Here is a 27,222-nt window from a genome sequence, read left to right as displayed (position 1 = left end):
CATAGTGTGCATGCATATGGCTCTTATTAAAACACTGTCATTCTCAAAGTACTGGTAACATTACTAGTAAGCAGTGGTGAACTGGGACAGTAAATCAGGGAATCTGACTCCACCCCGGGCCACCTCTGTTTCTGCAGTCACCACCCCATTCATGTGTCCCCCAGACTGATAAACTCTTTGGCTCTTTCAGTTGTTTGAATTGGGTTATACTTAAAAAATAAATCAAAATTCCTAGACTGTAGACGGGTAAAATAATCAAATGAAGTATCAATAAGTATCAAGACATTCACTGTCTCTATCGTGGCCTAATGGTTAGAGTTGGGTTAAAGGGTTAAATGCAGAGCACAAATTCTGAGTATGGGTCACCATACTTGGCTGAATATCACGTCACTTTCACTTTCCCTGAATCCCCCTCTCTCTCACTCTGCACAATGAGTTTCTCTGCAATATGAAATAAGCACTTTCAATAATCTATATTAATTACGCAGCCATCAACTGTATGTCCCAATGAACACAGTCCTACTACTGATGACCTTATAAATCATAAAAGCACATATTTTTCTAAGAGTATAGCCAGCATGTTTAGTTAATAGCATAGTATAGTAGTATAGTAATATATAGTATTAGTATAGTGCTAATAGCTTAAACTTTAGCTGAAGGTTCCTGCTCTGACTCAAAAGCTGAACTGTCTTGTTCAACAGCAGGAGCACTAACAGCACTAGTGATACGGTGGCTTCCTTCGTCACCTTCAAAATAAATAAGCATTGTACACTAGGCTACATATTGTAGCCTAGAAATGGAAAATCAATTTCTGGTCAATTTTGGCACAAAAAAATACAGTGTATCTATCATCATGAAGATGCTGATATATAGATTTGGGGTGTTGTTGGCGCAGTGGATAAGACACACGCCTTTGGTGTGAGAGACCCGGGTTCGAATCCACTGTGAGACACCAATGTGTCCCTGATGGAGACACTTAACCCCTAGATGCTCCAGAGGCGTGCGACCCTTACATATATAGCAACTGTAAGTCTGTCTGCCAAATGATTATGTAAATATTAGGGTGGAACAGTTCAACTTTTTCACAGTTTGGTTTGTTTCACGGTTTTAGAGTCACGGTTTCAGTACCGTTGTATGTGCTATGTTTATGGAAAAACTATACTTTAATAGTTGCACTGTAAATTAAATATTCTTCTTTAATAAAGTAAAAAAAAAAGCTTTTTAATCAAGAGCAGGGAGTGATTTCTTTGTTGTTGATGTTCGATTAATATAAAGACTGTCACTTTAAGAGAACGCACTGATCCAGTGTTCGTATTAGTATTGAACAAGAGTCAATGATTTGTAGAGGTTTTTTCATCGCTGTTGTAATGTCTGTGAATCCAGAATGCGCTTCCATCAACAGAAACATATATTATCTGAACCGTGTTGGTTTTACATGTTATTTATTTAACCCATATTACAGATGCTTTGTCAGATTTAAGTTAAGCAGCAGTCCCAGCGCGTGTCGAACCGTGTGTGGTGAACTGAACGGTTTGGTTTTTTCAGTCAACCGTCCCATCCGTAGTAAATATAAATGTAATTCTGACCGACCTGCTCCCTCACTGGCGAACATGGCTGGGATTTTGCAGCAATTTGCTGCGTCTGTGGCCGGGGCTTTTCTCATTTATATACGTTCCCTCTCTGCTCCTCCTTTGTGTTTACGCTCCATTTTTTTGCGTGATTTTTAAGATAAAGCCTGCCTCTGGATATAGCCGATTCGGCAGTGCTTCGCTGATGTTTGGTCATGTGGTGCTGTCATTTTCACTCCGCGATCACTTGATTCGTACATTCATAAGAGCGTCATACAGCCTATCGCACGTCAGCCTGATCGACTGCACAGCGGCAGCCGCAGACCAGAATGACCGTCAGGCCACGGGGAAATGTCCCGGTGCTCCCGATGGACAGTCCGCCACTGCTGGTAACATGAGGAATCATACTTAAAAAAATAAAATAAAATAAAAAACAGGGTATTGCAATACCTTTGTAGTTTTGGAATGTCATGCAACAATAATTAGCAGTGCTAAAGCTAAAGCATCTACCAGCTCATAGTAATTGTGAGTGTTTTGTTGAACAGGAAGCACACACTAGCTCTGTGGCTCAGCATCACGTCACAAACACAGCAGAGGCGTCGCTCTGTGTGGAAATCAAACAGGAACACAGCACCATTAGGAGGAGACGTGCTGTGTTTGATTGGCTAATCAAAACCGCCTCAAATAGGCTTTATTAACAGCAGAAGTAATCAGTGCTGATTGGATAAACATATTTGACTTGAGAGACAGAATGTGAGCGAGAAGAGAAGAAAAATATGAGAAAATAAAGTGGAAAGGTGCAGGCGGTGCTCGAGGGTAATGAATGTGAGTGCTGCCTCACGGCGGGACTGAGCTTCATCTGTTTAGCATGAGACGCTAGCCCAGATTTACAGCCGTGATTAGCCACATTCACTCAAGCGCATTTAACTTCCGCCCAGTGCGTTTCTCTCCGAGCGCCATATGGCAGAACTGATTATATCGCTGGAGAGGCGCCTGGCGGCCTGATGAGAGGACGAGCCTCACCACGGCTCCGAGGGACGATGTGAGCGGCAGGAATCTGCAGGAAACCTTAGCCGCGTGAGCGAACCATAACGCTTGTGCATTCATATGCAGCTGAAGCAGATCTGTCTGTCTGCCACAAACATCCGTATTCTGAGCAAATCCACTGGATGAAGATGAATGAGATCAGAGAACATGATGCTTTATGAAACGCTTCTTCCCAGGGCTTTGGAGAAACAGTAGCGTCTCTCCATAAACATGTTCTGTGTGGTCAAGCGGTTGGATTTAGATTGCAAATGTTGTATTTTGAAAAATACTTCCAGTTATCAACATCATGTCTCGAATCCCATAAATATAAAAGTCAAACAAATCTTTAGCAGTAAGCATGGTCCATCAAATAAGAGCCCATATAGTGATACTCTTTTTTTATTTATTTATGCTGATTTGGATATAAATACCTGTCATTCACAAGCTGCATGTGCAATAAACAGACGCTTCATCACAGGAAAATGATAGAAGACATTTGGCAGTTTTGTTTCCTACACTGGATTGTAGATAAATGTCTTTTTTTATTTTCGTTCTTATAAAATATCTGGTTATTTCAGTGTGAAAAACCAGTCCAGTGCATAAATGAACTGTCTGAATGAATCTGCAAACCGGTTCGACCAGATAGACCAGGAGAGTGATTCAATAATGAATCTGGCATCACCAGCTTTGAGAAGATAAATATTAATCTGACACTTAAGGATTCATCTGGAATACTCCCTCGTCAGTGTGAAATTGAGTTAATAAGTGAGCTTGGTGTCACGTTCTCATGGAGCAGATGTGTTTGTGCGGCATCTCTCACCAGAGATGAACAGATGCAGGAGGTTAATGTTTAGTGTCTGTCCGAAAGCGCCATGTTCCTCTGCTGCTGGATGACAGATCGCCGTTAGCACAAAACACACAACATATGTCAATTAGCATGTTTGTTAAGCACACACCTAAACATATCATTAGCTTGAGGCTAAACCTACAGGCGTAATGCTGAAAGGGTTTCAATATTTATCTGTATTCATGTGATTTTTTTATTTTATTTTTTTATGGTTTCATCTGTATGAAGCAGACATGTAAATGTTTTTCTGTTCTCCTATGATTGATCTATTTTATGCATTATTGAAACACTGTTTTCCTGTTTAACACGAGCCAGGTTTGACATGATCTGTACTGTATAAAGCACTGTAGAAATAAAGGTGAGTTACTGCTGTGAGGATATGAGCGGCACTGAAGCCCTGTGGAGCTGCACATGATTGAACCGCATGGGAATCTTTTTGACTTGACCTGAGATCAGCATTTATAGCGGGTCACACGCAGGCCGTCTGTCCTACACATCCCACAGCTGACCTCAGATCAGGAAACTGTAGCAATCCCACCCAAACGCCCTGAGTTTGAGTGCAGATAACGGCGTGTGCCCTGCTCGTCCCCTGTGTAGTGCCCTAGAGCGTCTTATCAGCGCTGTGATGAGAGATACACCGGGGAGTGTCTTATCACTGGAAGCGCTGCAGTGTTACGCCTCTGACCTTCATGCTGCTCCTCCATCTCTGACAGGAAGTGATGCGTTGTGCTGGAGCTCAGGGTTTATAGCGGCGTTAGCACAGCGGGCGACATTGTGTTACAGGCATCAGTTCACGATCTACTGAAACACTTTTACTACAAAAACACTTTTTTTCAAGTCTAATTATATCTATTAAGTCTAATTATATTTATTTAATACAGTAAAACAAACAGGTTTTCTGTGGGTCTTAAAGAGCAGAGCAGAAGTCTTAAATTCATAAAGTTAAATGTTGTGAAAAATGTTTTGAATGTGTGTGGATCTAGTGTTTAAGTGTCACTCAGTTGCACTCGAGAGTTTTGAGCTCCTGAAGGATCAGAGGAAGAGAACAGGCACAAACACACCTTTGCTTCCAGCCAGACCCTGTATGACTTCAGATCCCAGAATGCAATCTGTCACCCCACTGGAGTGTTCAGAGTGACAGCTGTCAGTGTTTGTGACGAGCAGCTGATGATGTCACACTGTGTTATCACCGCTCTCGAGATGAAGCTGAATTGATCCTCAGTACACACAGTATATGGAGCAATATACACTCTATAGCAGATCTCAATCATTGGATTGCTTCTATTGTTGCAAGATGTAGACCATATTATCACCTAGTTAAATGTGACCATAAGACACAAAGGAATTAACATCATGATTTTGTGTAAAGCTGCATTTGAGAAGAGTCTCTTACACTCTACCACAACTAAATATTGCTACGAGTGTGATTGCATCATATAATAATTGCTATTAATAGTGTTCATCGTCTGCCTGATACGTCTTGTATTAATTTTTCCTAAAATTTCTGCCATATGCACTTCACCACTTATAATCTACTACTAAATATTCTAGAAACTTAATTTTCTGTAAAGTTGCTTTGCAATAATTTGTATCGTAAAAAGCGCTATACAAATAAACTTGAATTAGACTCGACTGTTTAACAATAACACATGCTATTAATGTAGAATCAGACTGAACCAACATCTGATATATTGATCTGATCACAGCAGACTGAAGGTCTTTGACTGACTGATGAGCATTAATGAGAAACTAACTGTATATGGAAAATATAACACCCTTATTGTTTCTTCAATGATTCCCTCCTCTGCCACAATAATGTCTTTGAATGTCTTTCACTAGAGTGTTTCCTCTATATGTGGTTTAACTGATTAATTGGCACATGTCATTGATTTGATAAATGGATTGGCAGCTCGTCCCAGAGTCCCACTCATACCAGTCACATTCTCCTGCTCACGTTTCCTCTTCCTGTGCCTCAGTCTCTCGTCCGAGTCCATCTGGGAGTCCAGCTGCTCTAATAAGGTGCAGATTTGAGGCTCTTGGTGTGTGGGAGGCAAATTGCTTTTTGACACTTTAAGTTGGTAATCCAGAATGGTGTAGTGCAGACAGTTTGGGCTGAATTGCCCTTCACTGACGATCTATGTGTGTTCATTCTCTTTCACAGACACGCATGGAAACCACTTCATGGCACACTGGGGAAAACTGCGCATTTGAAAGCCAGAATAGTGGATTTCTCTGGTCCACATTGAATCTTATTCTTGTTCAGAACAATTTCTGGAAGACTGTCTCTGTTTAAATGGATGACAGCAGTTGACTTTGTTTTCTCATAATGAAATCGCAGAAATTAGACTTGATTGAATCAGAGTCTGATGAAGCTCATAAACTGTGTCAGATAATTCTTTAGCAGTGTTGTTGTGTTAGTCTGGATCAGGTGGTTTTCTGTTTCAGCCCGAGGAGGAAGATTCTCGCTTCCTTCCAGGGGTTTTCTTCATCTACTTGAAGCTCTTTTGGCTGCTCACTGGAGGTGTGTGGCTCAAGTCTTTGTAAATCTGCGTAGACACACTGAAGCGAACAGGCTTGAAATGACATGAAGTCAGACGGAGAGTTCAGCTCTAACACCTGCAGCACGTGTAACACTGAGATCTCTGGGGAGTTTCCTCGCTGTAAATGAATGTCAGTTTAACTATGTGAATGCCGCGCCAGATGCCTGTTCTAGGAGATTTGAATTTTAATGAGGTGATATTTAAACTAAGCTAATAAAGTGCCATGATGATGTTACAGCTGCTTGTCTTGTGTTTGACAGAGGAATGACTTCGGAGGGCATCAGTGACAGACACACAGCCGAGAATCACAGAAAACATGATTTATAAGCATCAGTTTGCTAAATGATGCTTCTGTTCATGTGATGCTGTATGACAGACATGCAGATTCAGATTTATACACAAACTATTATGTACATATTGCCAAAGCATGTGCATGTGTTTAATTAAACTGGCGTAAAAAGAAAATGGTGCAAAACTACATAAGTTAAAAAAAAGGAAAAAAAAAGAAATGGAAAAAACAACTCTCCTCTCTCGGCAGTAAAACAGCACAACAGGGTTAGGGGTCAGAGGTCAACACAACACTCTGGCTAGTGCACATGCACCTGATGGCAGTCACAGAAAGATGTTCCTGAAAGAACCAGACCAACTAACCAAAAAAAGGCCAGAAAGATCATGTTGAAGTTTCACATGCACACACAAACATACCCAAGTGCAAAAGCATTAACACTTGTCCTAGTGCTGCCAACACTGTATTCAACTAGCACATCTGGCTCTCTCTCACACACACACACACACACACACTTGGTGGTGTGACCCAAGGGGCACGTGGATGTTGAATAAGTGCTTTGCTGTTTCTGAAGTGGACATTATATATTCATACACATGAAGAGGCTTATTATCATCATCTTGCAATCACTGACCCTTTAATAAATGGCTAAGCATTAAACATGGCTTTGAGTTCTGCTGACAGATTTATTCAGTGTGGTCCTTCAATATTAACATTCTCATTCGCAGCATTTATAATTCATTTTTACACTAACAGAAAACTTTAGGATCTATTAGCTGAAATCATATTGAACTCTGCTGTATGCATGATCTCTGATATGTGAGGACAATCTTTTAGAATAATATCACACCCACTTGTATCTGATTGAAGAATAGCATCAGCATATTGTGCCTGTTTAGCAATTTGTGCACATCCCATTGGCTGAAATGACTTGAAATAGAGGAAATGGGTGTGGTTAAGGGGATGGGCGTGGTCTAATTCAGTGAAGATAAGCATTTACATTTTACAGTTATTCATGTGGCAGATGCTGTTATTCACAGTGACTTACTAATAAGGAGGAACACAAGCAGTTAAGGTTTGAGGAATTGTTCACCGTCCTCTGATCTGCTAAGCCGAGAGACCCGGTGAAGCTAGACAAGTGTTTAATTGTGAGCGCTTCATGCAGGCAGTTAAATTCTCTCTTCTGAAATAATGGGCAGATCTTCGTGAAGGCCAACAGGTCAAGAGCAGCAATCAGCCTTTCCAGACAGCGTCTCCATTTTGTTTCAGATGAGATTAGAGCAGCGCCGAAGTATAAACATCAGTGTTCAACACAGATCTTCATTAAGATACATCAGCGTAATGAGAGATGATACAGTATGTGGAGCCACGTCATGCTGGTTTCGTCTGGTCAGAGGAGAACTGACCCCCAACTGAGCCTGGTTTCTCCCAAGGTTTTTTCTCCATTCTGTCCCCGATGGAGTTTCGGTTCCTTGCCGCTGTCGTCTCTGGCTTGCTTAAGCATGTGTTATTCTTTCTGCAAGAGCAATCCGGATACATGGTCAGCTCGGATGCGGACTACTTGTATTTATACTACTGAAAGCGTGCACTGATGGTACGCTCCGCAATTGCCCAGAATTACTGCACATCTGGCTGTTTTTATATTGTTTTATTGACGGATTAATCAGGTTCAAGTAGCAACAGGCTTCTTCACACAGCCTGCACATTTGCATTGGTGCTTTTGAAGCCTACTGACAATGTGTACTTGTCAGCGCGGTCAAAAAATGGGAGGCACGTGGTCATCTCTGATGACAATTTTCACCTCGTGCCTACCTAGCGGTCAATAGCAGACTAGCTATAGTTTACTATAAGTATAACACAGGCTTTAGTTGGGGACACTCAATTTCTGCCAACAATGTTGACTATCACCATACAGGTCATGCTGAGCATTTGTATGCTTTGTATTGTTTTTTCTCTCTCAGAGCTGTGTGTTTTAAATCTGTTTCACACTAGTCTGACAAAGGGCAGCATTGCAAACTTTCTGAAGTTGCCTGTGTGATTTAGCATGCAGCAGATCATTTTCACACTGAACAGAAATGCCTGATTAAATCTGAAACACCACAGGCACTTTCTGCTGTGCAGAGGTGTGGACGATTGTTTGTCAATGAATAACCCTCTCAAAACCATATGTCTGGATATATTTAGTAAGGTTGTATTTATGTTGCTGTTGCTAACCAAATGTTCCTTTTGTCTTGTAGGCCCAGAGAATGCCGGAATATGGAGGCCAGTAGAGTGTTCCTGCCATGATTCCTCATGTTGGATGAGACAATTTGGAAGAACAATGGACAAATGAATCACAGATAAAGACTCAGCCATGACCATCACCTGTGGTCCACAGGATAGCTGCATCATGCCTCTCCGTCTTATTTAGAAACATCAGCCTTGAAGGAAACCTCAGTCCCAAGAATCATATTGCTGTGAAATCTCAAACTTGAAGCATTCCAAAGAAAAGTTAAATTGACAACCAAGCTGGGGATAAAAAGCAGCAATTCCTATCTATCCCTCATCACCCCCTGCCTGCACTGACCAATGGAGAGACTACAGATAGAGTCTGGATAAAAGGGGAGACAGGCCAAGAAAGAGTTAGAAACGGAGTGAACAACGGACTGTCTGGCAGAAGGTACCTGTGCTGATCTGGCAGCTCTGGGAGTTCAGCTCCTCCTCTTAAGCAAAGTCAAAGAGAAACTCTGCACTTTGAGACTGCTCCCACAGCCTCTTCCAAGAGCAGGTTTTTGATCTTGTATCATCAGGGTGGGTGAAATGAAGTCAGGGTGTTGGTCAACTCTCTGGCCCCTGTGGCCGATTCTGTTGGCGGGATTCCTTATATCAGCCGGGGCCCTGGAGTTTGGCGGCGCCCCGGGGCAGTGGGCACGTTATGCCCGTTGGGAGGCTGGCTCGATCGGGGAACTCAGCTTTAGCCTCAAGACCAATGTGAGCAAGGCGCTGGTTCTGTACGTGGATGATGGTGGGAACTGTGACTTCCTGGAGCTACTCATCAGTGGTGGACACCTACAGCTGCGATTTGCCATCCACTGCGCCGAACCCGCCACCCTGCAGATGGAGACCCGTGTCAACGATGACCGCTGGCACATGGTACTGCTCACCCGAAACTACCGTGAGACCGTGCTGATGGTGGACGGGGAAACCAAAGTCGCGGAGGTGCGTTCCAAGCGCAAGGAGATGGCGGTCGTCAGCGACCTGTTCGTGGGGGGCATCCCGCCGGACATCCGTCTGTCCGCCCTTACTTCAAGCACAGTGAAGTACGAGCCTCCGTTCATGGGTTTGATCTCCAATCTGAAGGTAGGGGAGATGCCTCCCACTCTACTCAACAACAATGGCATTCATAACGATCTGGAGTATCTGTGCGTCAAGCAGAACCCCTGCTTCAACGGGGGATACTGCACCATCCAATTCGGCGAGGTCTACTGCGACTGCTCTCACACACGCTTCCGAGGGAAATACTGCAAAGAAGGTAAGAGGAAACTGGTCCCGGTTCTGCTTTCTGTGTTAACCAATGTTTGGAGGAATCTAGGGGAATTATGTTGTAATGGTCATACTACAGTATAGCCGCTATCTAACTCTCACAAAAGCGTTTATAAATCTGTTTCATAGGGAGGGAACCCCTGACTAGATTTTGTCTAAAGCACAAGAGAATACAAATCAATAAGGCAATTAGCTCCATATAGTGCAGGCATTGACCAAAACAGGTGATCTATAAATAAAACAATAAATAAATGCTTCTCATTCATTTACCTCTTTTTATCTTTCAAACCCCTCCATAAACAGTACAAGAATGACAACAATGATAGAGATGCTGAATGTTCATTCCACACAGTGTAAAGATCAATGTTCATGAAATCCAATGTCCAAAAATACCACCTGAAAAATCTGAACTTTGGAGAAAATTTGTGTCACGGTAACCAATCAGGAGCTTGCTCTAGTAGTGATGTGATTATGATGTACCTAGCGATGGTAGAAATCCAAAACAACAATTGAGGACAAAATCATTGTCGCTGTATATGGATACCCAGAGCTGCATGTAATTCTTTGTACTTCTATAGAAACAGTGGCTCCATTTATCATTTGAAAACTATAACAATCTAAACTTGAACAAAAACACCACTGTCTCCTTTAGTTTTCATTAACAAATATTAATAGCCGCAGAAATGTTGTTCAGGGAAATGTGTAGGCCTATATAGCCTGCCTGCATTACTATGAAACAAAATATTATATCAAACAGTATTGTCTCTTTTTATTTTTATTTTCATTTTAACATAATATTAGACCAAAGATTTCCTGTTAGATTTTCCAAAAACGAAATATATTTTATGTTTACCCACTAAAGAGACATCAGAGCCGGTGGCAAATGTCCGAAGGACTAGCTGATTCACAAATGCTCTCGTCGGTAACATGAGAACTGAGCTCCCGCTGACCCTCTCTTAAATCGGCGAAACACATTTTTAAAAGGCATTGTCTTTATAAATAAACCGCATATTTGAGTTTAAAACAACTACATTCTCAACTCAAATACTTTTAAAACTACATTTCATGACACGATAACAGTATCATTTAGAAAATTATCCAAATAAATAGAGAACTATTGTGAACTCAACCAATCAGAAGCCCTCCCATGAAGCGAATTCACGTCTTTTGTGAAGTGAACTTCACACGTAAATGAAGTGAATAAACTCAAATGTTCAAGTGTGCAACTATGCATACATAGCGCAATTTATTCACGCAAGTCACGTCTGGTTTGAATGCACAGTTAGTGTAGATTTAAGTCAAAACAACGAGTAAGTCTTTAAAGTCACATTTGTGGCATAATCCGGTTCAAGAATCCACAACACTTGACAACAAAATTTATAGCCTCAAATTCAAGACTTCAAAGACACCGTTAATGTGCAGGGCTGGGTTTCCCAATAACGTTTGATCTTATAAATGATTGAAGAGCGTTTTCTATGCGTCAATTTGGGATCATTCATTATTGTTTCACGTGCGTTTACCAAAAATGTAGCCGTGCTTTAAGTACTACTTAGGAGTCGCTATCCGTTTGTGAAGTGCTGAAATATCACCTTAGAATGATTCATAACTGTAGTTCACGCTCGGTTATTAAAATGTTTACCTAATGTTGTGTTCCAGACAACTCAGATATAATATAATATAATATAATATAATATAATATAATATAATATAATATAATATAATATAATATAATATAATATAATATAATATAATCATATTATATTGCATTATACATATAATCTTATACTTCACATAATAATAATAATAATAATTATTATATATATATATATATAGAGAGAGAGAGAGAGAGAGAGAGAGAGATATTATATAGAGAGAGAGGAGACGTTATTTTTGGGTCCAATAGGTTGCTGGTTTCTGTGCAAGTCAGCAAGTCATTGATAGATTATCAGTGTATAATTTTGAAGTATATTTCCTACATTATTTTATTAATTACTATATATTTTTTGTTGTTGTTGTTCAGTCATTTAATTTAGGTGTGTATTTCTATTTTACTGGGCTTTATGATTACTCTATTAAGATCAGTCGTACAGTCGTTTTTACGATCTTCTTAGGCTTATGAAGCTTTTGGGAAATTCATCCCAGGTCAAGAACTCTCATAAAGGGTGTATTGATGGTTGGGTTGGACTTTCTCAGTCTCTCTGTTGCTGTTCTGAATGGACGTTTCTGACCAGTTTGTGTTTTGCCCTTTAGACAATTAAGGATCTAAAAGAGATGAATCACTGCTTTTTATACTTTGTTCTTTTCTAAAGTGAGTTTCATTCAGTTCTCTCCCAGTCGCTGCTGTCTTCAGTTTCAGAAAGCAATTCAGTTTCTTGAGCGAGATCCATTTATACTTGTCTACACTCATCCATTACACTTTCCTCCAGACTTTCCTTTCCTGTCTTTCTGTTGGTTACATTTCTGAATTATGGCAGCTTCACTATTTTAACTGTTTAACCACATTTAAGACCAATAGAATCATTCTTTGTCAACTCAACCAGTGGTTCCAGACTCATTTCTTTTTTTTTTTCTTTTTTTTCATACTTGTTTATTTTTCTTCAGAAAAAATATGGATAAAATATTTTTAAAAAATTATTTGGCACAGAATGACCCAATAGTGATCAAAACTGTACTAAGCACAACATGTTATGCAAATGCAGATGTATATTAATGTATAAGGTATCGTATTCTGTCAATTTATAGCTGAATACATACAATTATTTTCTCTAGTGGACTATACGTAAATGTATTTTATGCACAAAATTTTTTTTTTTTTTATATATATATATATATTCAGGTCAGTACTAAATAAAAAATAATATGCACTTTGTATGATCCCAGTTATTTTAATAAAATAAATAACATTTTGCAAATGTAAAGCGTATGTAAAATTTTGACCACTACTGCAGCTTATATAGTTTCTGAAGGGCAGTGCTTAAAAATAATCGTATCTCTTATATTTGTATAATTTCTCAAAGGGGTCATCAACTTGACAAATGGGGCTTGCATTGCAAACCTATGCACTATGCAAATGTATGTGTATGTTCAGATCCTTTGGGGGGGGGGGGGGGGTGATGGGATGCTTGTGCTGCTTCTGTTGGACCATTCAAAGTCTTTATTAGCTTTCAAATGAGATTCAAACTGAGATCGTGCTCTCCTTTTGCCATTGTTTTTTCAGTATTTTCTCTCTTCTGTGTTGGGATGCAAGTGGGAGGTCATGGAGAGTTTGATACTGCTTGGCTCTTGGCTAAACTGAGCACAGCATACCAATGCAGCACCTCTGTGACTGCAGGAAAAGTTTGTCCTTTTGAGAAAAGGCAATTGAGATGTGTTTGCCTTCACTCCATGTCGACATGTTTGAGAAAATGTAAAGAGGCTTGTGGGCAGAAACTTGATTTATTCGCTCTGACTTTCTGTGAATGACACAGCAGGAATAATCTCATTAAATGGACGCGGCAGTCGTTGTCTGAGTTCTGTATTAGTTTCTGCATTAGTTTTGTTTCCCTAGCAGGGCAGTCTAGTGTTTCACAGTCAGGGTTAGATGGGGTATAAAGATGTGCAAGTGCTCCATTTTATCTAATGTACAGGACTGTTCAGAAGTCTTAGGCCATTAGTATAAAATAGTATCAAGTCACCTTTATTTATATAGTGCCATTAACAATACAGTGTCAAAGCAACTGAACAACATTCATTAGGAAAACAGTGTCTCAATAATGCAGAATGATAGTTAAAGGCATTTCATCATTGAATTCAGTGATGTCATCTCTGTTCAGTTTAAATAGTGTCTGTGCATTTATTTGCAATCAAGTCAATGATATCGCTGTAGATGAAGTGACCCCAACTAAGCAAGCTAGAGGCGACAGCGGCAAGGAACCGAAACTCCATCGGTGACAGAATGGAGAAAAAAACCTTGTGAGAAACCAGGCTCAGTTGGGGTCAGTTCTCCTCTGACCAGACGAAACCAGTAGTTCAATTCCAGACTGCAGCAAAGTCAGATTGTGCAGAAGAATCATCTGTTTCCTGTGGTCTTGTCCTGGTGGTCCTCTGAGACAAGGTCTTTACAGGGGATCTGTATCTGGGCTCTAGTTGTCCTGGTCTCCGCTGTCTTTCAGGGCAGTAGAGGTCCTTTCTAGGTGCTGATCCACCATCTGGGTGATCTGAGTTTTTCAGTGGCAATTGATTCTCATCCTTTTAAATTTCATTGTTCTATGTTTTTTTTTAAGTAAATGCTGTAAAAAATGGTTGTGCAGTGTTAGTTCACGATACTTAATTAACTAGTGTTAATGAATTGAACCTTATTTCGAAGTGCTTATTTTGATCTCACTATTGTTCAGCGCTGCAATAATTAGTTGTTCTCTGTTTGCTGAGTTAAACCCTCTCAGAAGAATTGTCTTGAAAATAGTCAGTATTTTAAAACGTATTGTGCATTCTGTTCCATCCAGCTGTTTTTGAAATCAAGAGCATTAGATTATGGATTGAATGATTTTCAGTTGCCCTGAGCCCTGTAATGATGCAGGGACTGTTTAATGTCGTTTCATGTGTATTTCAGCCTGTCAGACGTGAGAATCTCAGGCCTATTTCTGTAATTACAGATGTAAAATCAGATCTGCGTGGAGCAGGAGGGCGAGAGATTAAGGGTGCACATTAAGAGCGATCAGTTAAACGACACGAGCCATGTGCAGTCACTCATGCTGATTGGATTAGAGCGGGTTTATGAGCAAACGTCTCTGGTGTAAATTACTGGCAGATGGCTGTGTTAAACATCTACATGAAGACGAGTGAAACTAAAATGTGCCTCTTAATGTAAATATTATAAGTATAGCTGGTGCTCAGCCATTGCTGGTGTTGAATGTACACACACACACACACACACACACACACACAAACACACACACACACACACACACACACACACACACACAAACACACACACACATACAGACACACACACACACACATACAGACAGACACACACACACACACACATTTTAGTGCATTCAAATGGCTCATTTTGTCTTCATGGATTGGTGAGACTCCAGCACCAGTTTACAAAGACACCAAAGTATGGAGGACATTTAGGACAGTAATACATCACTGAGATAATTACTTACTCAACCACAACCCCACACACACACACGCACTCTCTCTCTCTCTCTCTCTCTCTCTCTCTCAAACACACACACACACACACACACACTCTCTCTCTCTCTCTCTCTCTCTCTCTCTCTCTCAAACACGCACACAGACACACACACACACATGTTTGTTTTTGTGTAAAGTGTGTTCATCCCATAGGTGTAATGGTTTTTATTCTGTAGAAACTGTATATTCTATGTCCCTTCACCAACCCTACACCTAACCCTAACCCTCACAGGAAACTTTGTGCATTTTTACTTTCTCAAAAAAACTCATTCTGTATGATTTATAAGTGTTTTGAGAAATGGGGACATGGGTTATGTGCTCATAAGTCACGCTCTCCTTGTAATACCTGTGTCATACCCATGTCATTATACACACACACACACACACACACTCACAAACACATACTCAGACAGACACACTCACACACACACACACACACACACACACTCACAAACACATACTCAGACAGACACACTCACACACACACACACATACACACTCTCTCTTTCACACACACACACACACACACATACTCAAACAGACACATGCAAACAAACACACTCACACACAGAAACACACAAACACGGATACACACTCACCTGTTCATCCACTTACGCTCTATGAAGCCTGTGTGTTCACCTGATGCACAAACACACACTTACAAACAAAGCAGGAACTGTGTTTGACCAATCACCGTAAATTAAGTGACCCCTACTAAGCAAGCCAGAGGCGACAGCGGCAAGGAACCGAAACTCCATCGGTGACAGAATGGAGAAAAAAACCTTGGGAGAAACCAGGCTCAGTTGGGGTCAGTTACGGTGACCTCGCAATAAGACAGAAACAGACTAATATTAGATTTATTCATTTAGCTGACTTACAACTTTACAGTTGGTATTTATATAAGGGTCGCACGCTGTACTAGACTCAATTACCCACAATCCACAGGGAATATTCATCTAAATCTAGAGACTGGGGCTTTTTTCAAACTACGTATTACTTTCATACTACTCTGACTATTTCTGTAGTATCCAGTATGTACTGTATGCTGTGAAGAGTATACACATTTTTGGTAACACTTTAGAATAAGGTTCCATTAGTTAATGTTAGTTAATGTATTTATTAACATGAACAAACAATGAATAATACATTTATTACTGTATTTATTCATCTTTGTTAATGTTAGTTAATAAAAATACAGTTATTCATTGTTAGTTCATGGTAATTCACAGTGCATTAACTAATGTTAACAAGCACAACTTTTGATTTAAATAATGCATTAGTAAATGTTGAAATTAACATGAACTAAGACTTATAAATGCTGTAGAAGGATTGTTCTTGCTTAGTTCATGTTAACGAAAGTAGTTAACTAACATTAACTAATCGAACCTTATTCTAAAGTGTTACCAAATTTTTTTAATGCATTGAATACCTGGATGACCTACTATATTTGCCTAAATCTGATACATATAACTCAAGTACACTGAAATAAGTACAGAATCTGTGTTCAGAATGGCATACAACCATACAACTCCTACTATATCGCAGTATGCTGTGTGTTTAATGAGAATAGTATGTGAATTTTCTGTATGAATGGAATGCTTCGATATATTTCGATATAAATGGGTTGATGGCCTCCCTGGTTCTGTTATTTACAAACTTGTTTGTTTGTAATCTCAATGGACATCATTTTATCCATAATTCTGTGAAATTTAAAATTGTTATATATATTTTTTTTAATTTGTCATACCTGCCCAGGGTCTACAGGTGGAAATTAGCAATTGTTGCTATAACCTGGCCCAAGACATATTCTCTTGTTTAACAAGTTTAATGTTTATTTGTGCTTTGTCCCTGTTTCAAATAAAATAATTTCCATTTCCATTCCATTTGCTATATTTGCAGAAATTTGTTGTATGCATCTAAAGACACTACATGGGATACTGTTTCCCAGAATGCTTTGCGTGTGACATTTCATCTTAAATGCTTGAGTGAACTGGAGGCAGGGATTATAATTATACAGGTGCATCTCAATAAATTAGAATGTCATTGAAAAGTTCATTTATTTCAGTAATTCAACTCAAATTGTGAAACTCATGTATTAAATAAATACAGTGCACACAGACTGAAGTAGTTTAAGTCTTTTTAATTGTGATGATTTTGGCTCACATTTAACAAAAACCCACCAATTCAAATCTCAACAAATTAGAATACTTCATAAGACCAATAATTTTATTTTATTAATTTTTTACACATTTTTAGTTTTTAGTGAATTGTTGTCCTTCTGGAAAGTATTTTACTGTACATGTACTCAGTACTTGGTCGGGGCTCCTTGTGCTTTAATTACTGCCTCAGTTCAGCGTGGCATGGATCAGTTTGTGGCTCTGCTGAAGTGGTCTGAAGCACAGGTTTCTTTGACAGTGGCCTTCAGTGTCCTTCAGCTCATCCGATATTTTGCCAGAGTCACAATTTAAGTGAATATCATTTATTATCTTAATGAGTGCTGTCTCTGTGCTGTGAAACCAGATTGAAAATTGTCCTGGTATCCATTTGAGTTTAAGTATTTGTACAGCTGATTAAAAACTACTGTTTCTATAATTTTGCCTATAAAAGGAAGATTAGATATTGGTCTAAAATTGCTCAAAATGATGTTATCAAGATTGCTCTTTTTCAGGAGGGTCTTAACAACTGCAGTTTTTAAGGAGTTTGGAAATGTCCCAGAAAGAAGTGAGGCATTCACCACTTCTAAGAGATCTGCTTCTTGTTTGGTCTCTGACTTCCTCATGATTGTGTAGCCTAGTGAACCGAACTGAGAGACCAATATGAAGGCTCAGGAAACCTTTGCAGGTGTTTTGATTGATTAGCTGATTGGCATGTCACCATATTCTAATTTGTTGAGAATTGGTGGGTTTTTGTAAAATGTGAGCCAAAATCATCACAATTAAAAGAACCAAAGACTTAAACTACTTCAGTCTGTGTGCACTGTATTTAATAAATTAGTTTGAGTTGAATTACTTAAATTAACTTTTGCATCTGTCTCTGTCAGAAGGAGATGCATAAACGAGAACACAAGTGTACTATTTATGGAGGCTATATCTTTAACACCAAGCATTTCTGCAGACTCTGTTGATATTCTCCTTGATTCCTTCAACTCAAAAGTTAAGAATGTTATTGATGATATTGCACCAATAATAGTCAGTAAGAAAACAAACAGACAGAAATCAGTTTGGAGAAGATCAGCAGCAGTTCAGACTATGAAAAGAGAATGCAGAAAAGCCGAGCGGATGTGGAGGAAGACGAAACTTGAAATTCACTATAGCATCTATAAAGACATTCTTCATGCTTTTATTGTGAAACTAGCCACAGCTAGACAGAATTTCTTCTCAAACCTTATAAACAGTAACTTAAATAACACTCATACTCTTTTTGCCACTGTTGAGAGACTGACAAACCCCCCAAGTCAGATTCCCAGTGAAATGCTCTCAGACAGCAAATGCAATGAGTTTGCTTCCTTCTTTTGAGAAGATCCTCAATATCAGGAAGGTGATTAGCACATCCTCAAGTAATGCAGAGGTCAGACAGATTCGGCCACAATATCAAAAAGATACTATGTCTATTTTTGAAACAATTGATAGCAAAATTCTGGAAGACATAGTGCAGCAACTAAAATCATCAACCTGCTGTCTTGACACACTTCCCACATCTTTTTTCAAAAGTGTGCTTGACTGCTTAAAAGCAGATCTCTTAGAAGTGGTGAATGCCTCACTTCTTTCTGGGACATTTCCAAACTCCCTAAAAACTGCAGTTGTTAAGACCCTCCTGAAAAAGAGCAATCTTGAAAACATCATTTTGAGCAATTTTAGACCAATATCTAATCTAAGAGTAGGTTTACAGTAGGTGTAGGGTGATAAGAAAAAAAACTGTTTGTACAGTATAAAAACCATTACGCCTCTGGAGAGTTCCCATAAACAAATGCAAGTATGTGTGTCTGAGTGCATGTGTATGCATGTGTGTGTGGATATGTGTGTGTGTGTCAGGTGATCAGGTGAGGGGGTGTGATGTTTAGCAGACCCCTGCTGGTCGCTCCACCTCTCTGCTCTCCAGCAGTGGGATGTAATATATCGCCTCCGTCAGAGAACAGATGTTGGGCTGGCTGGTGTTGTCTTTATCTGAACACACCTGACGAGTGCAGGGCTTCGTTAAGCAGTCTGACCGCAGAGGGAGGCCTTATTTACCTCGCACTTATCGATCCCAGCAGATTCAATCAGCCCTCAGCCTCCGTCTGGGCTTCTAGTGTGGTCTTTATATCCATACACACACACACACACACACACTCAGAGGATCTTCTTTATAGTATCTGCAGCATCTGTGATTCTCACCATCTGTTTAAAGATTCTCCTGGTAATAAATGACTGATTGTGCTACTTCACACATTCAGTGTCGAGGACTAAAGAACTACAAGAACTGAATTTATATATTCATATATATTGAATATATATATTCAATTCAATTCAAGTTTATTTGTATAGCACTTTTTACAATACAGACAGTTACAAAACAACTTAGAAAGATAGAAATTATGTTTCTACAATATATAAACGTCGTTAATCCAAGAAAATGAAATAAAATCACTCACTGCAGTTCATCCTGTCAAAGAGTTACTCAACCTCGAGCCAATAGCCTTCGAGTATAACATGTGATGAAACGTGATTTGTTGAATGTAGTAAACAAATACGCCCTTCACTGAACGAGTTTCATATGAGTCTGATTGAGCTCTAGAGATGTCGTTCGTGAACGAAATGACTGAACTGGTACCCAAGTCGTGACTCCAATGAATTGGTATATAGCTTATCTCGTTAGTGAACTAAATGAATTTAGTAGAAGAGTAAACCGGGTCAGTTGGCCATTTAGCATGTCAATCTCACAAAATGCAAATTGCAGTTATAGGTAATTTGCACATATACGCTTGTTTTCATATTTAGCATACAGAACATAACTCCACGTTTAATCCCCGATTTATGAATGTGAATATATAATATTCAGTACGAACTGTCTGACCCAAAAATTTTAATGTTACTTAACCAAGAAAACCTTGTGCTTTTTCATCTAAACAACTTAATTAGTCTTTATATATTGAATGCGTTTATACACACATATTAATAAATCCAAATCAGTTTTATAACAAGTGAATACGTTCATTGACTTAAGACATAACACATAAGACACTCTTTTTCTCCACCTGCTGGCATATTTTGTGTAATACGAATAAATGGTCACTGAACGAATCAGTAAACGAATCATTTTGTGTAACGAACTGAAAATGAACTAATCTCTTGAAAGAATCCTAATTTCCACCACTAACTCAGGGTTAGCATCATCTGAGGTCCTCTGAGGGTCAGCATCATCTCTTCTCAGGTGTTCTGGATCCAGACTGGAGCTTGTGTAAATCCTAGTTACCACGGGATGAAGATCCCAGCAGAAACAGAGAAACACAAAGAGACATCATTACTAAATGTAAAATTTGGTTTCATACAGATCATTTTTATGCAGGAAGGTGCTCAATTGAGCAGACACAACTTTTTCTAAAATTTTAGACATAAATGGAAGATTTGAAATAGGCCTATAATTTGCCAGTACACTAGGATCTAGTTTTGGTTTCTTAATAAGAGGCTTGATAACCGCCAGCTTGAATGGTTTTGGGACGTGACCTAAAGATAACGACGAGTTAATGATATTGAGAAGCGGTTCTTCGGCTACAGGTAACAGCTCTTTCAGTAATTTAGTGGGTACAGGATCTAATAAACATGTTGTTGGTTTAGATACAGTGATAAGTTTATTTAGCTCTTCCTGTCCTATGGTTGTAAAGCACTGCAGTTTATCTTTGGGCGCGATGGATGAAACTGAAGTGTTAGACGCTGTAGAATCTACATTCGCTATTGTATTTCTAATGTTATCTATTTTATCAGTGAAGAAATTCATAAAGTCATTACTATTTAACGTTGGTGGAATATTTGAATCAGGTGGCGTCTGGTAATTTGTTAACTTAGCCACTGTGCTAAATAAAAACCTTGGATTGTTTTGGTTATTTTCAATGAGTTTGTGTATATGCTCTGCCCTAGCAGTTTTTAGAGCCTGTCTATAGCTGGACATACTGTTTTTCCATGCAATTCTAAAAACTTCTAAGTTAGTTTTTCTCCATTTGCGTTCAAGACTACGAGTTACTTTCTTAAGAGAGTGAGTATTACTGTTATACCAGGGCACAGTACGTTTTTCTCTAACTTTTTTCAATTTGATTGGGGCAACAGCTTCTAATGTATTAGAGAAAATAGTGCCCATGTTGTCAGTAATTTCGTCTAATTCTTGTGTATTTTTGGGTACAGATAGCAGTTGAGATAGATCAGGCAGGTTATTTGCGAATCTTTCTTTGGTGGCTGGAACAATAGTTCTGCCCAGACGGTATCGCTGCGACATATAGTTAATATCAGTTATACGCAGCATGCACGATACAAGGAAATGGTCTGTAATATCATCACTTTGAGGTACAATATCTATAGCAGTAAGATCGATTCCATGCGATATAATTAAATCTAGTGTATGATTAAAACGATGAGTGGAACAAAAGAGTTTATTAGGTCAGTAAACGCAAGTCCTAATGTATCATTTGCATTATCAACGTGAATATTAAAATCTCCCATGATTAGCGCCTTATCAACTGTAACTAGGAGGAAATCTGCAAATTCTTTCAGGAATTCTGTATACGGCCCTGGTGGTCTATACACAGTAGCCAGAGCAAGAGATACATTAGATTTCTTTTGCATGTCTGACAGTGAAACATTAAGCAGAAGTATTTCTAATGAGTTAAACCTGTATGTATCCTGTTTTCTGGGTAACATTGAGAATATCACTATATATTGTTGACCAGTCTGACGGGGCTCATGCTTATAACAGTAGTTTGGTGGAGTAGACTCATTTAGACCAAAATAATCATTTGGTTTTAGCCAGGTTTCAGTCAAGCAGAGTACATCAAAACTATTATCTGTGATCATTTCATTTACAATAACTTCTTCGGGTGTGAGTGCTCTAATATTTATAAGCCCAAACTTTAAAAATTGTTTTTGTTCATTTACTTTACATTTTTCTGGTTTAACTGCGATTTTTTTCTAGATCCTACATTATATTTATATTTTGACCTCACTATTCGAGGAACAGACACAGTCTTAATAGATTGTACAGTGCAAGTACTTTTATTATTTAAGCGGGTGGAACAAAACTCATCATAATGGTTATTTGAGAATTGTCTTACTAGTCACATGGAGCGAAGTGTCCTGGAGATGTTGTCAGAGAGCAGCTCCGCTCCGAATCTGCTGGGGTGTAATCCATCAGCGCGAAACAGTCTAGGACGCTCCCAGAAAAGATTCCAGTTATTAACAAATAGCAGTTTCTGTTCTTTACACCATGACAACAACCATTCATTTAAAGCAAAAAGTCTGCTGAACCTTTCGTGTCCTCGTCGATACGTGGGCAGTGGTCCTGACACGACGATCATCGCCGCGGGCGTCATGCTGTGAACCGTCTCGATCAGGCTCCTGAAGTCCCTCTTCAGCGTCTCCGTCTGCCGCAGCGTGGTGTCGTTAACCCCGGCGTGAAGCACGACCGCTCTGGGGCTCTCGTCGTCCTTCAGGATCGCGGGTATCTGCGCAGAAACATCGAGAACACGAGCACCAGGCAAACAATGAGTGTGCACTTTACCTTCGGCTAACGTAGCACTTACGTGTCGGACGATGGAGTCTCCGATGATCACAGCGTCGCGTCCTGTCTCGCGGAGGGAAGCGAAGCGGTTCTGGATGGAGATCTCGAAGGCAGGAGGGGGAGAAGTCGTTGCCCGGGACCCGGCTCGCGTCCTCCGCTGTAGATGCACCCAGGGTCCGTGGTGTCCCGGCGTCGGAGTGAAGGACATCTGGGAAGATCGCGTCCTGGGTGCACCGGGCCTGCGCAGAGAAACACACGGAGTAGACGTGGTGGGACTGTTAACAGCACGCTGTATACTTACCCCAGACTTGTGAGCGTCAGCCCGGGATGATTCCAGCGCGGCTCTCCGCTCTCTCAGCTGGGCCTGCCTCTCCTCCAGGTCACGAATCTGCTTCCCCACGGCCTCGAGCTCGAACGTGTCCTCGGCTGCAATCAAAGGTAGACATTCATCCACCATTAAAGCAAGTAACAGTGAGTACAGCAGTGGTAATGTGTGTGAATGGAGTATTAGCAGTGTAAGCGCAGTTAGCAGCAACCAGGCCGCTGATGCTAATGGGCTATTGAGAGTGAGGAGTCACGTGTCGATTTGGGTTGATTTGGGAGGGGTCTGTTCCGGTTGGCCATGATGGTAGGACACGCTATCGGTTGCCAGGGGCAACGCCTTCAGAACTTCACAGAGGCGCCACTAAACATTCCAGAGCTCTTTAATTTTTTGTGCATTATGTCGGCAAAACAGAGACGGATCTACGAATAGGAGAAAGAAAAGGGATAAAGTAAAACAATGCAAAAAGTTGAGGTGAAAGAAAGGGGACCTTATAGGAACAAGCTCACACCAAGCGCAATACAGCAGTATTTGGAGAAGCTCTCAGGCAACTCCCTGCAGCGGCACAGAGACCTGGACCATTTACCTACGTGAACACATATGGACATTGTGAATTACCTTGTTTACGGTGTAAGTCACCTTGCATTCACGCTGTTAATGACTTTAATCTAACCAGAACATTAACATCTTGCAATCACACATTTAACTACCCTAGCTAACCCAGAACTGGTTTGTCCACTTTGCAGCCCCCAACACAAAAACCTGGTACAGTATGTGTCATTGGGTTAAAATCAAATCATAACTAAGCATACACAGCTTTAGCATACATCAAAACATGTTGGAAACATTTGTGTACATTGAACAATCTTAGTTTACAAAACAGTCGCAGTTATTTAAGTTACTCTGTCATTTTGGTCAAGAAGTGTCTGCTAAATGCAATGTAATTACAACACGCTAAAACGCATGTGAATAAACTTACTTTATTCACAATGTGCATGTATGTGTGTGGAGGTAAATGGTCCAGGTCTCTGTGCCACTCGTATGAGTCGATAGTCCGTCATTTCAATCTTGGTGTAACCTAAAAAAACTGCATTCCATTGTTCCTATGTTTTCCATATGTATCGTGAGAGGTACTGGAGCAGTTTTTAACGCAGCAGTAACTTCCAGGCATGGTAAAACAGTGCAGAATTGCGAGAACCTCCTCTACTACCGAGTTAACAACACACCGTCGGTGTCCTGCCAACATGGCGGAGACTGTGATATCGAGGGGAGGGGCTCTCTGCTATGACGACAACTCCTCATTCTCTATAAGCTAATAGTGGACCCAGGAGCTCAAAATGAAACTATTGATAACGAGGCACTCTGATTGTTTTTTTTTTTGTAGAATACAATAGAGGATATATAAACGGAAATGATGGTCGATAGTCGATAAAAAGAATATAGTGACTGAGCTCAAACGCAGTACGGGTGCCAACAACAAATCCTGTTGGAATGGGGCTTTAGGGTTATTAAACTGTGCATGCTGTGTTCAGAAACCTGAGATGTGCAGACATTGGTCTCACTGCAGCATTAGTGTGTTTAGCATGTACAGTGTGTGTGAGGGTCATGTGTTAAACTATAGTCAGGCTCTCGAGTGTTTAATCAGTCTGTGTTTGTTTAGCAGTGTGGCTGACTTTAAGTACATTTGACATTTTGTTCTTCTCTGGGGTTCAAATAGCCTGTTTTAGGTGCTTTGTACATATTTGCATTTGAAAGCAACCGTGCAGCGAGCGACTGGAGAATAAAAGCGGTCCAGAGACTTTAATCACTCCTTCAGCTCCTCATCATTTCATTAAACTACTGTAATGATGGCATTTGGAACTCGTCTCATCTCTTTTCACTGTGTTTCACTTTATTATCTGCTTTGTGTTTTATTCTGGGTTTAATACTGTCCTCCAGAGCACAGCAGACACGCTACTATAGGAAAGTACATTTATTTAGCAAATTAAACGAGGAGGAACAGAACCATTATTACAGACAGACAGAGAGAGAGAGAGAGAGAGAGAGAGAGAGAGAGAGAGACCGTGTTTGCTGGCGTTCAGTCTGTGAGTTAAAGCAACTTAAGGTATAGATAATCTGTCACATCTGTTAACGAGTGAGACGCTAACCCGTCTGTCTGTCTGTGTGTCTGTCTCTCTTCATTGATTGTGTAATATCCGGAGACGCTGCTGCAGCTGTGTCTCGTCCTCTTCAACATGCATTTCTCACATTATCTTTGGTAATGTTGCATCCTCTCATTGTCTGCTTTTGTAACTTTAATAAGGATAAAAATAGTGAATTTTTTTTTAGATTAGATTAGATTAGATCAACCTTTATTTGTCTCACAGGTGAGAAATTTCAACATTTTACATTGGATTTCAGTTTCTGTACCTGATATCTTAATGTTTGACTTTATTTTTTACATTTTGTTTTTACAACCTGGGAATTGTTACAAACTGGAGTGTATGGGCAGACTCGGAATCGCTGTAATTCAAATGACACCCAACCCTGTTCTCTCAGTGTGCAGAATAAACAGTTTTGGTAATGCCAGTAAAGATGCTTACACTGAAACTAAAGCTGAGAGTGAGCGAGGTGAGAACCTTCAACGTAGGTGAGAAAAGGAAAGCGTGAAAGGGGTGTAAGGAACGGAAGAAGAAAAGCCGGATGAGCTGGCAATGGAAGTAAAGAGAGAAACAGCAGATGTAATGCGAATCACATGGATCACAGTGGGATCATCTGCCCTCCAACCCTGAACACCCACGTGATGATGGAGAGAGTTATAGCAGAGTGAAATCAGTCAGGAGAGTGAGGTGGAGAAATGTGTTAGTGGCTGAGGGATTCATTAAGCTGACAAGATTGTGATGGAGGGGTGTGGCCTCCTCTAATACACGCCCACAGAGGTGTGGCCATAAGATTGAAGCCCAGAGCGACCTGTAAACCAGACCTTGTTTTATGGGTCAGTGTGTTTTGTGAAAATCTCAGATGAATTGCTCCTTGGGGAAAGAGTTCACCAGCACTGCCGCATTTTCAGAAATAGAGGTCATTTTTTTAATTTGTGACGTCTCGCAATGAGCATTTCACCCGGAGAGCCGAGCTCAGATGAACGTCGCTTTAAAAAACACTTTTGCTTTTAAAAACAAAGTACAAACTGGTGTAAATGGATGCAGTCGCAGACGGTTTGTGTTCTTGAGACTCGCTCCATCGTGAATCTCAGGGGTGTTTTTTCAGTCTGAAGTGTGTGTGAAAATGCTTTGTTTTGGTGTGAAGCTGCAGTTACAATTATAGTTTTATTAACATCTCTCACCATAATCACATTTACAGCAAACTGTGAGACAAGGTTGTTTAGAAGAAAGTGAAACAGTTTACAGCCTGTCATTGGTCCTTTCACGGGTCTCTGGCATGTTTACGGTGTTGCAGGAATAGTTTAATAATGAATATATTTGCCGTCTGTGAGCTTTATTACAAACGTAGTAAACGTTAGTGAGACACTTTGACCTTCAGTCATGCCATCAGAGCATGTGTGGTGATGGTGAAGATGATGAAGACGGTGGACACAGACACTCGCAGGTGTTTTCATGACATCACAGCTTCTCAAACTCTCACATCAACCACCACCAAACAGATTTTGTGGACCAATTCAAATATTCCAATCTAAGTGGCCTAATTATCAATGAAAATATATATATATATTTTTATGAATTCTGATCAAAGATTATTTTTCCATTAATGTTTCCAGTGTGCTCTGAGTTGAGTGTTTGTGAGTCAAAAACAAACCCTCTGTAATCTGACTGATGGAAATGATGGGACACTTACAGCCATTGATAGATCATCTACTCAGACGTGTCCTAACTTAATATGAAGCGCAAACATTAAACATGATAAATCTGTGAGTCAAAAGTATGCTTTTTGTTACCTCCAATTATGTTACAATAAATTGAGTTAAAAAAAATAATAATAATAATATGGTAAAATTTTTGTCTCATGGCACGGCAGGCACTGATTCAACATCTCTGATGTTGCACTCAAACACACCATATACTGCAGAGAGACACGTGTGTGTTAGTGGGCCATTCAGCCTGTGACTGTGTGTGTGTGTGTGTGTGTGTGTGTGTGTGTGTGTGTGTAGTTACTGCGGCAGGTTATTTACGCGTCTCATAATTGCAGTTGCT

The 27,222-nt window shown here is 40.0% G+C and overlaps 1 protein-coding gene across 1 annotated transcript in view; it reads left to right on the top strand.

The window, feature by feature from the left end:
• The window catches only part of LOC128017572 (neurexin-2-like), a 341,885-nt gene that overhangs the window by 47,388 nt on the left and 267,275 nt on the right, over nt 1–27,222 (top strand). Inside the window, exon 2 of the mRNA XM_052602977.1 lies at nt 8,505–9,778. Coding sequence (XP_052458937.1) covers nt 9,067–9,778 — 712 coding nt within the window. The 5' untranslated portion in view covers nt 8,505–9,066. The remainder of the gene's footprint in view (nt 1–8,504; nt 9,779–27,222) is intronic.

This window comes from Carassius gibelio, chromosome A7, assembly GCF_023724105.1.
Source record: "Carassius gibelio isolate Cgi1373 ecotype wild population from Czech Republic chromosome A7, carGib1.2-hapl.c, whole genome shotgun sequence".
Classification (NCBI taxonomy): Eukaryota; Metazoa; Chordata; class Actinopteri; order Cypriniformes; family Cyprinidae; genus Carassius; species Carassius gibelio.
The sequence above is the reverse complement of the archived record's forward strand: the minus strand, read 5'-3'. Positions and strand labels throughout refer to the sequence as shown.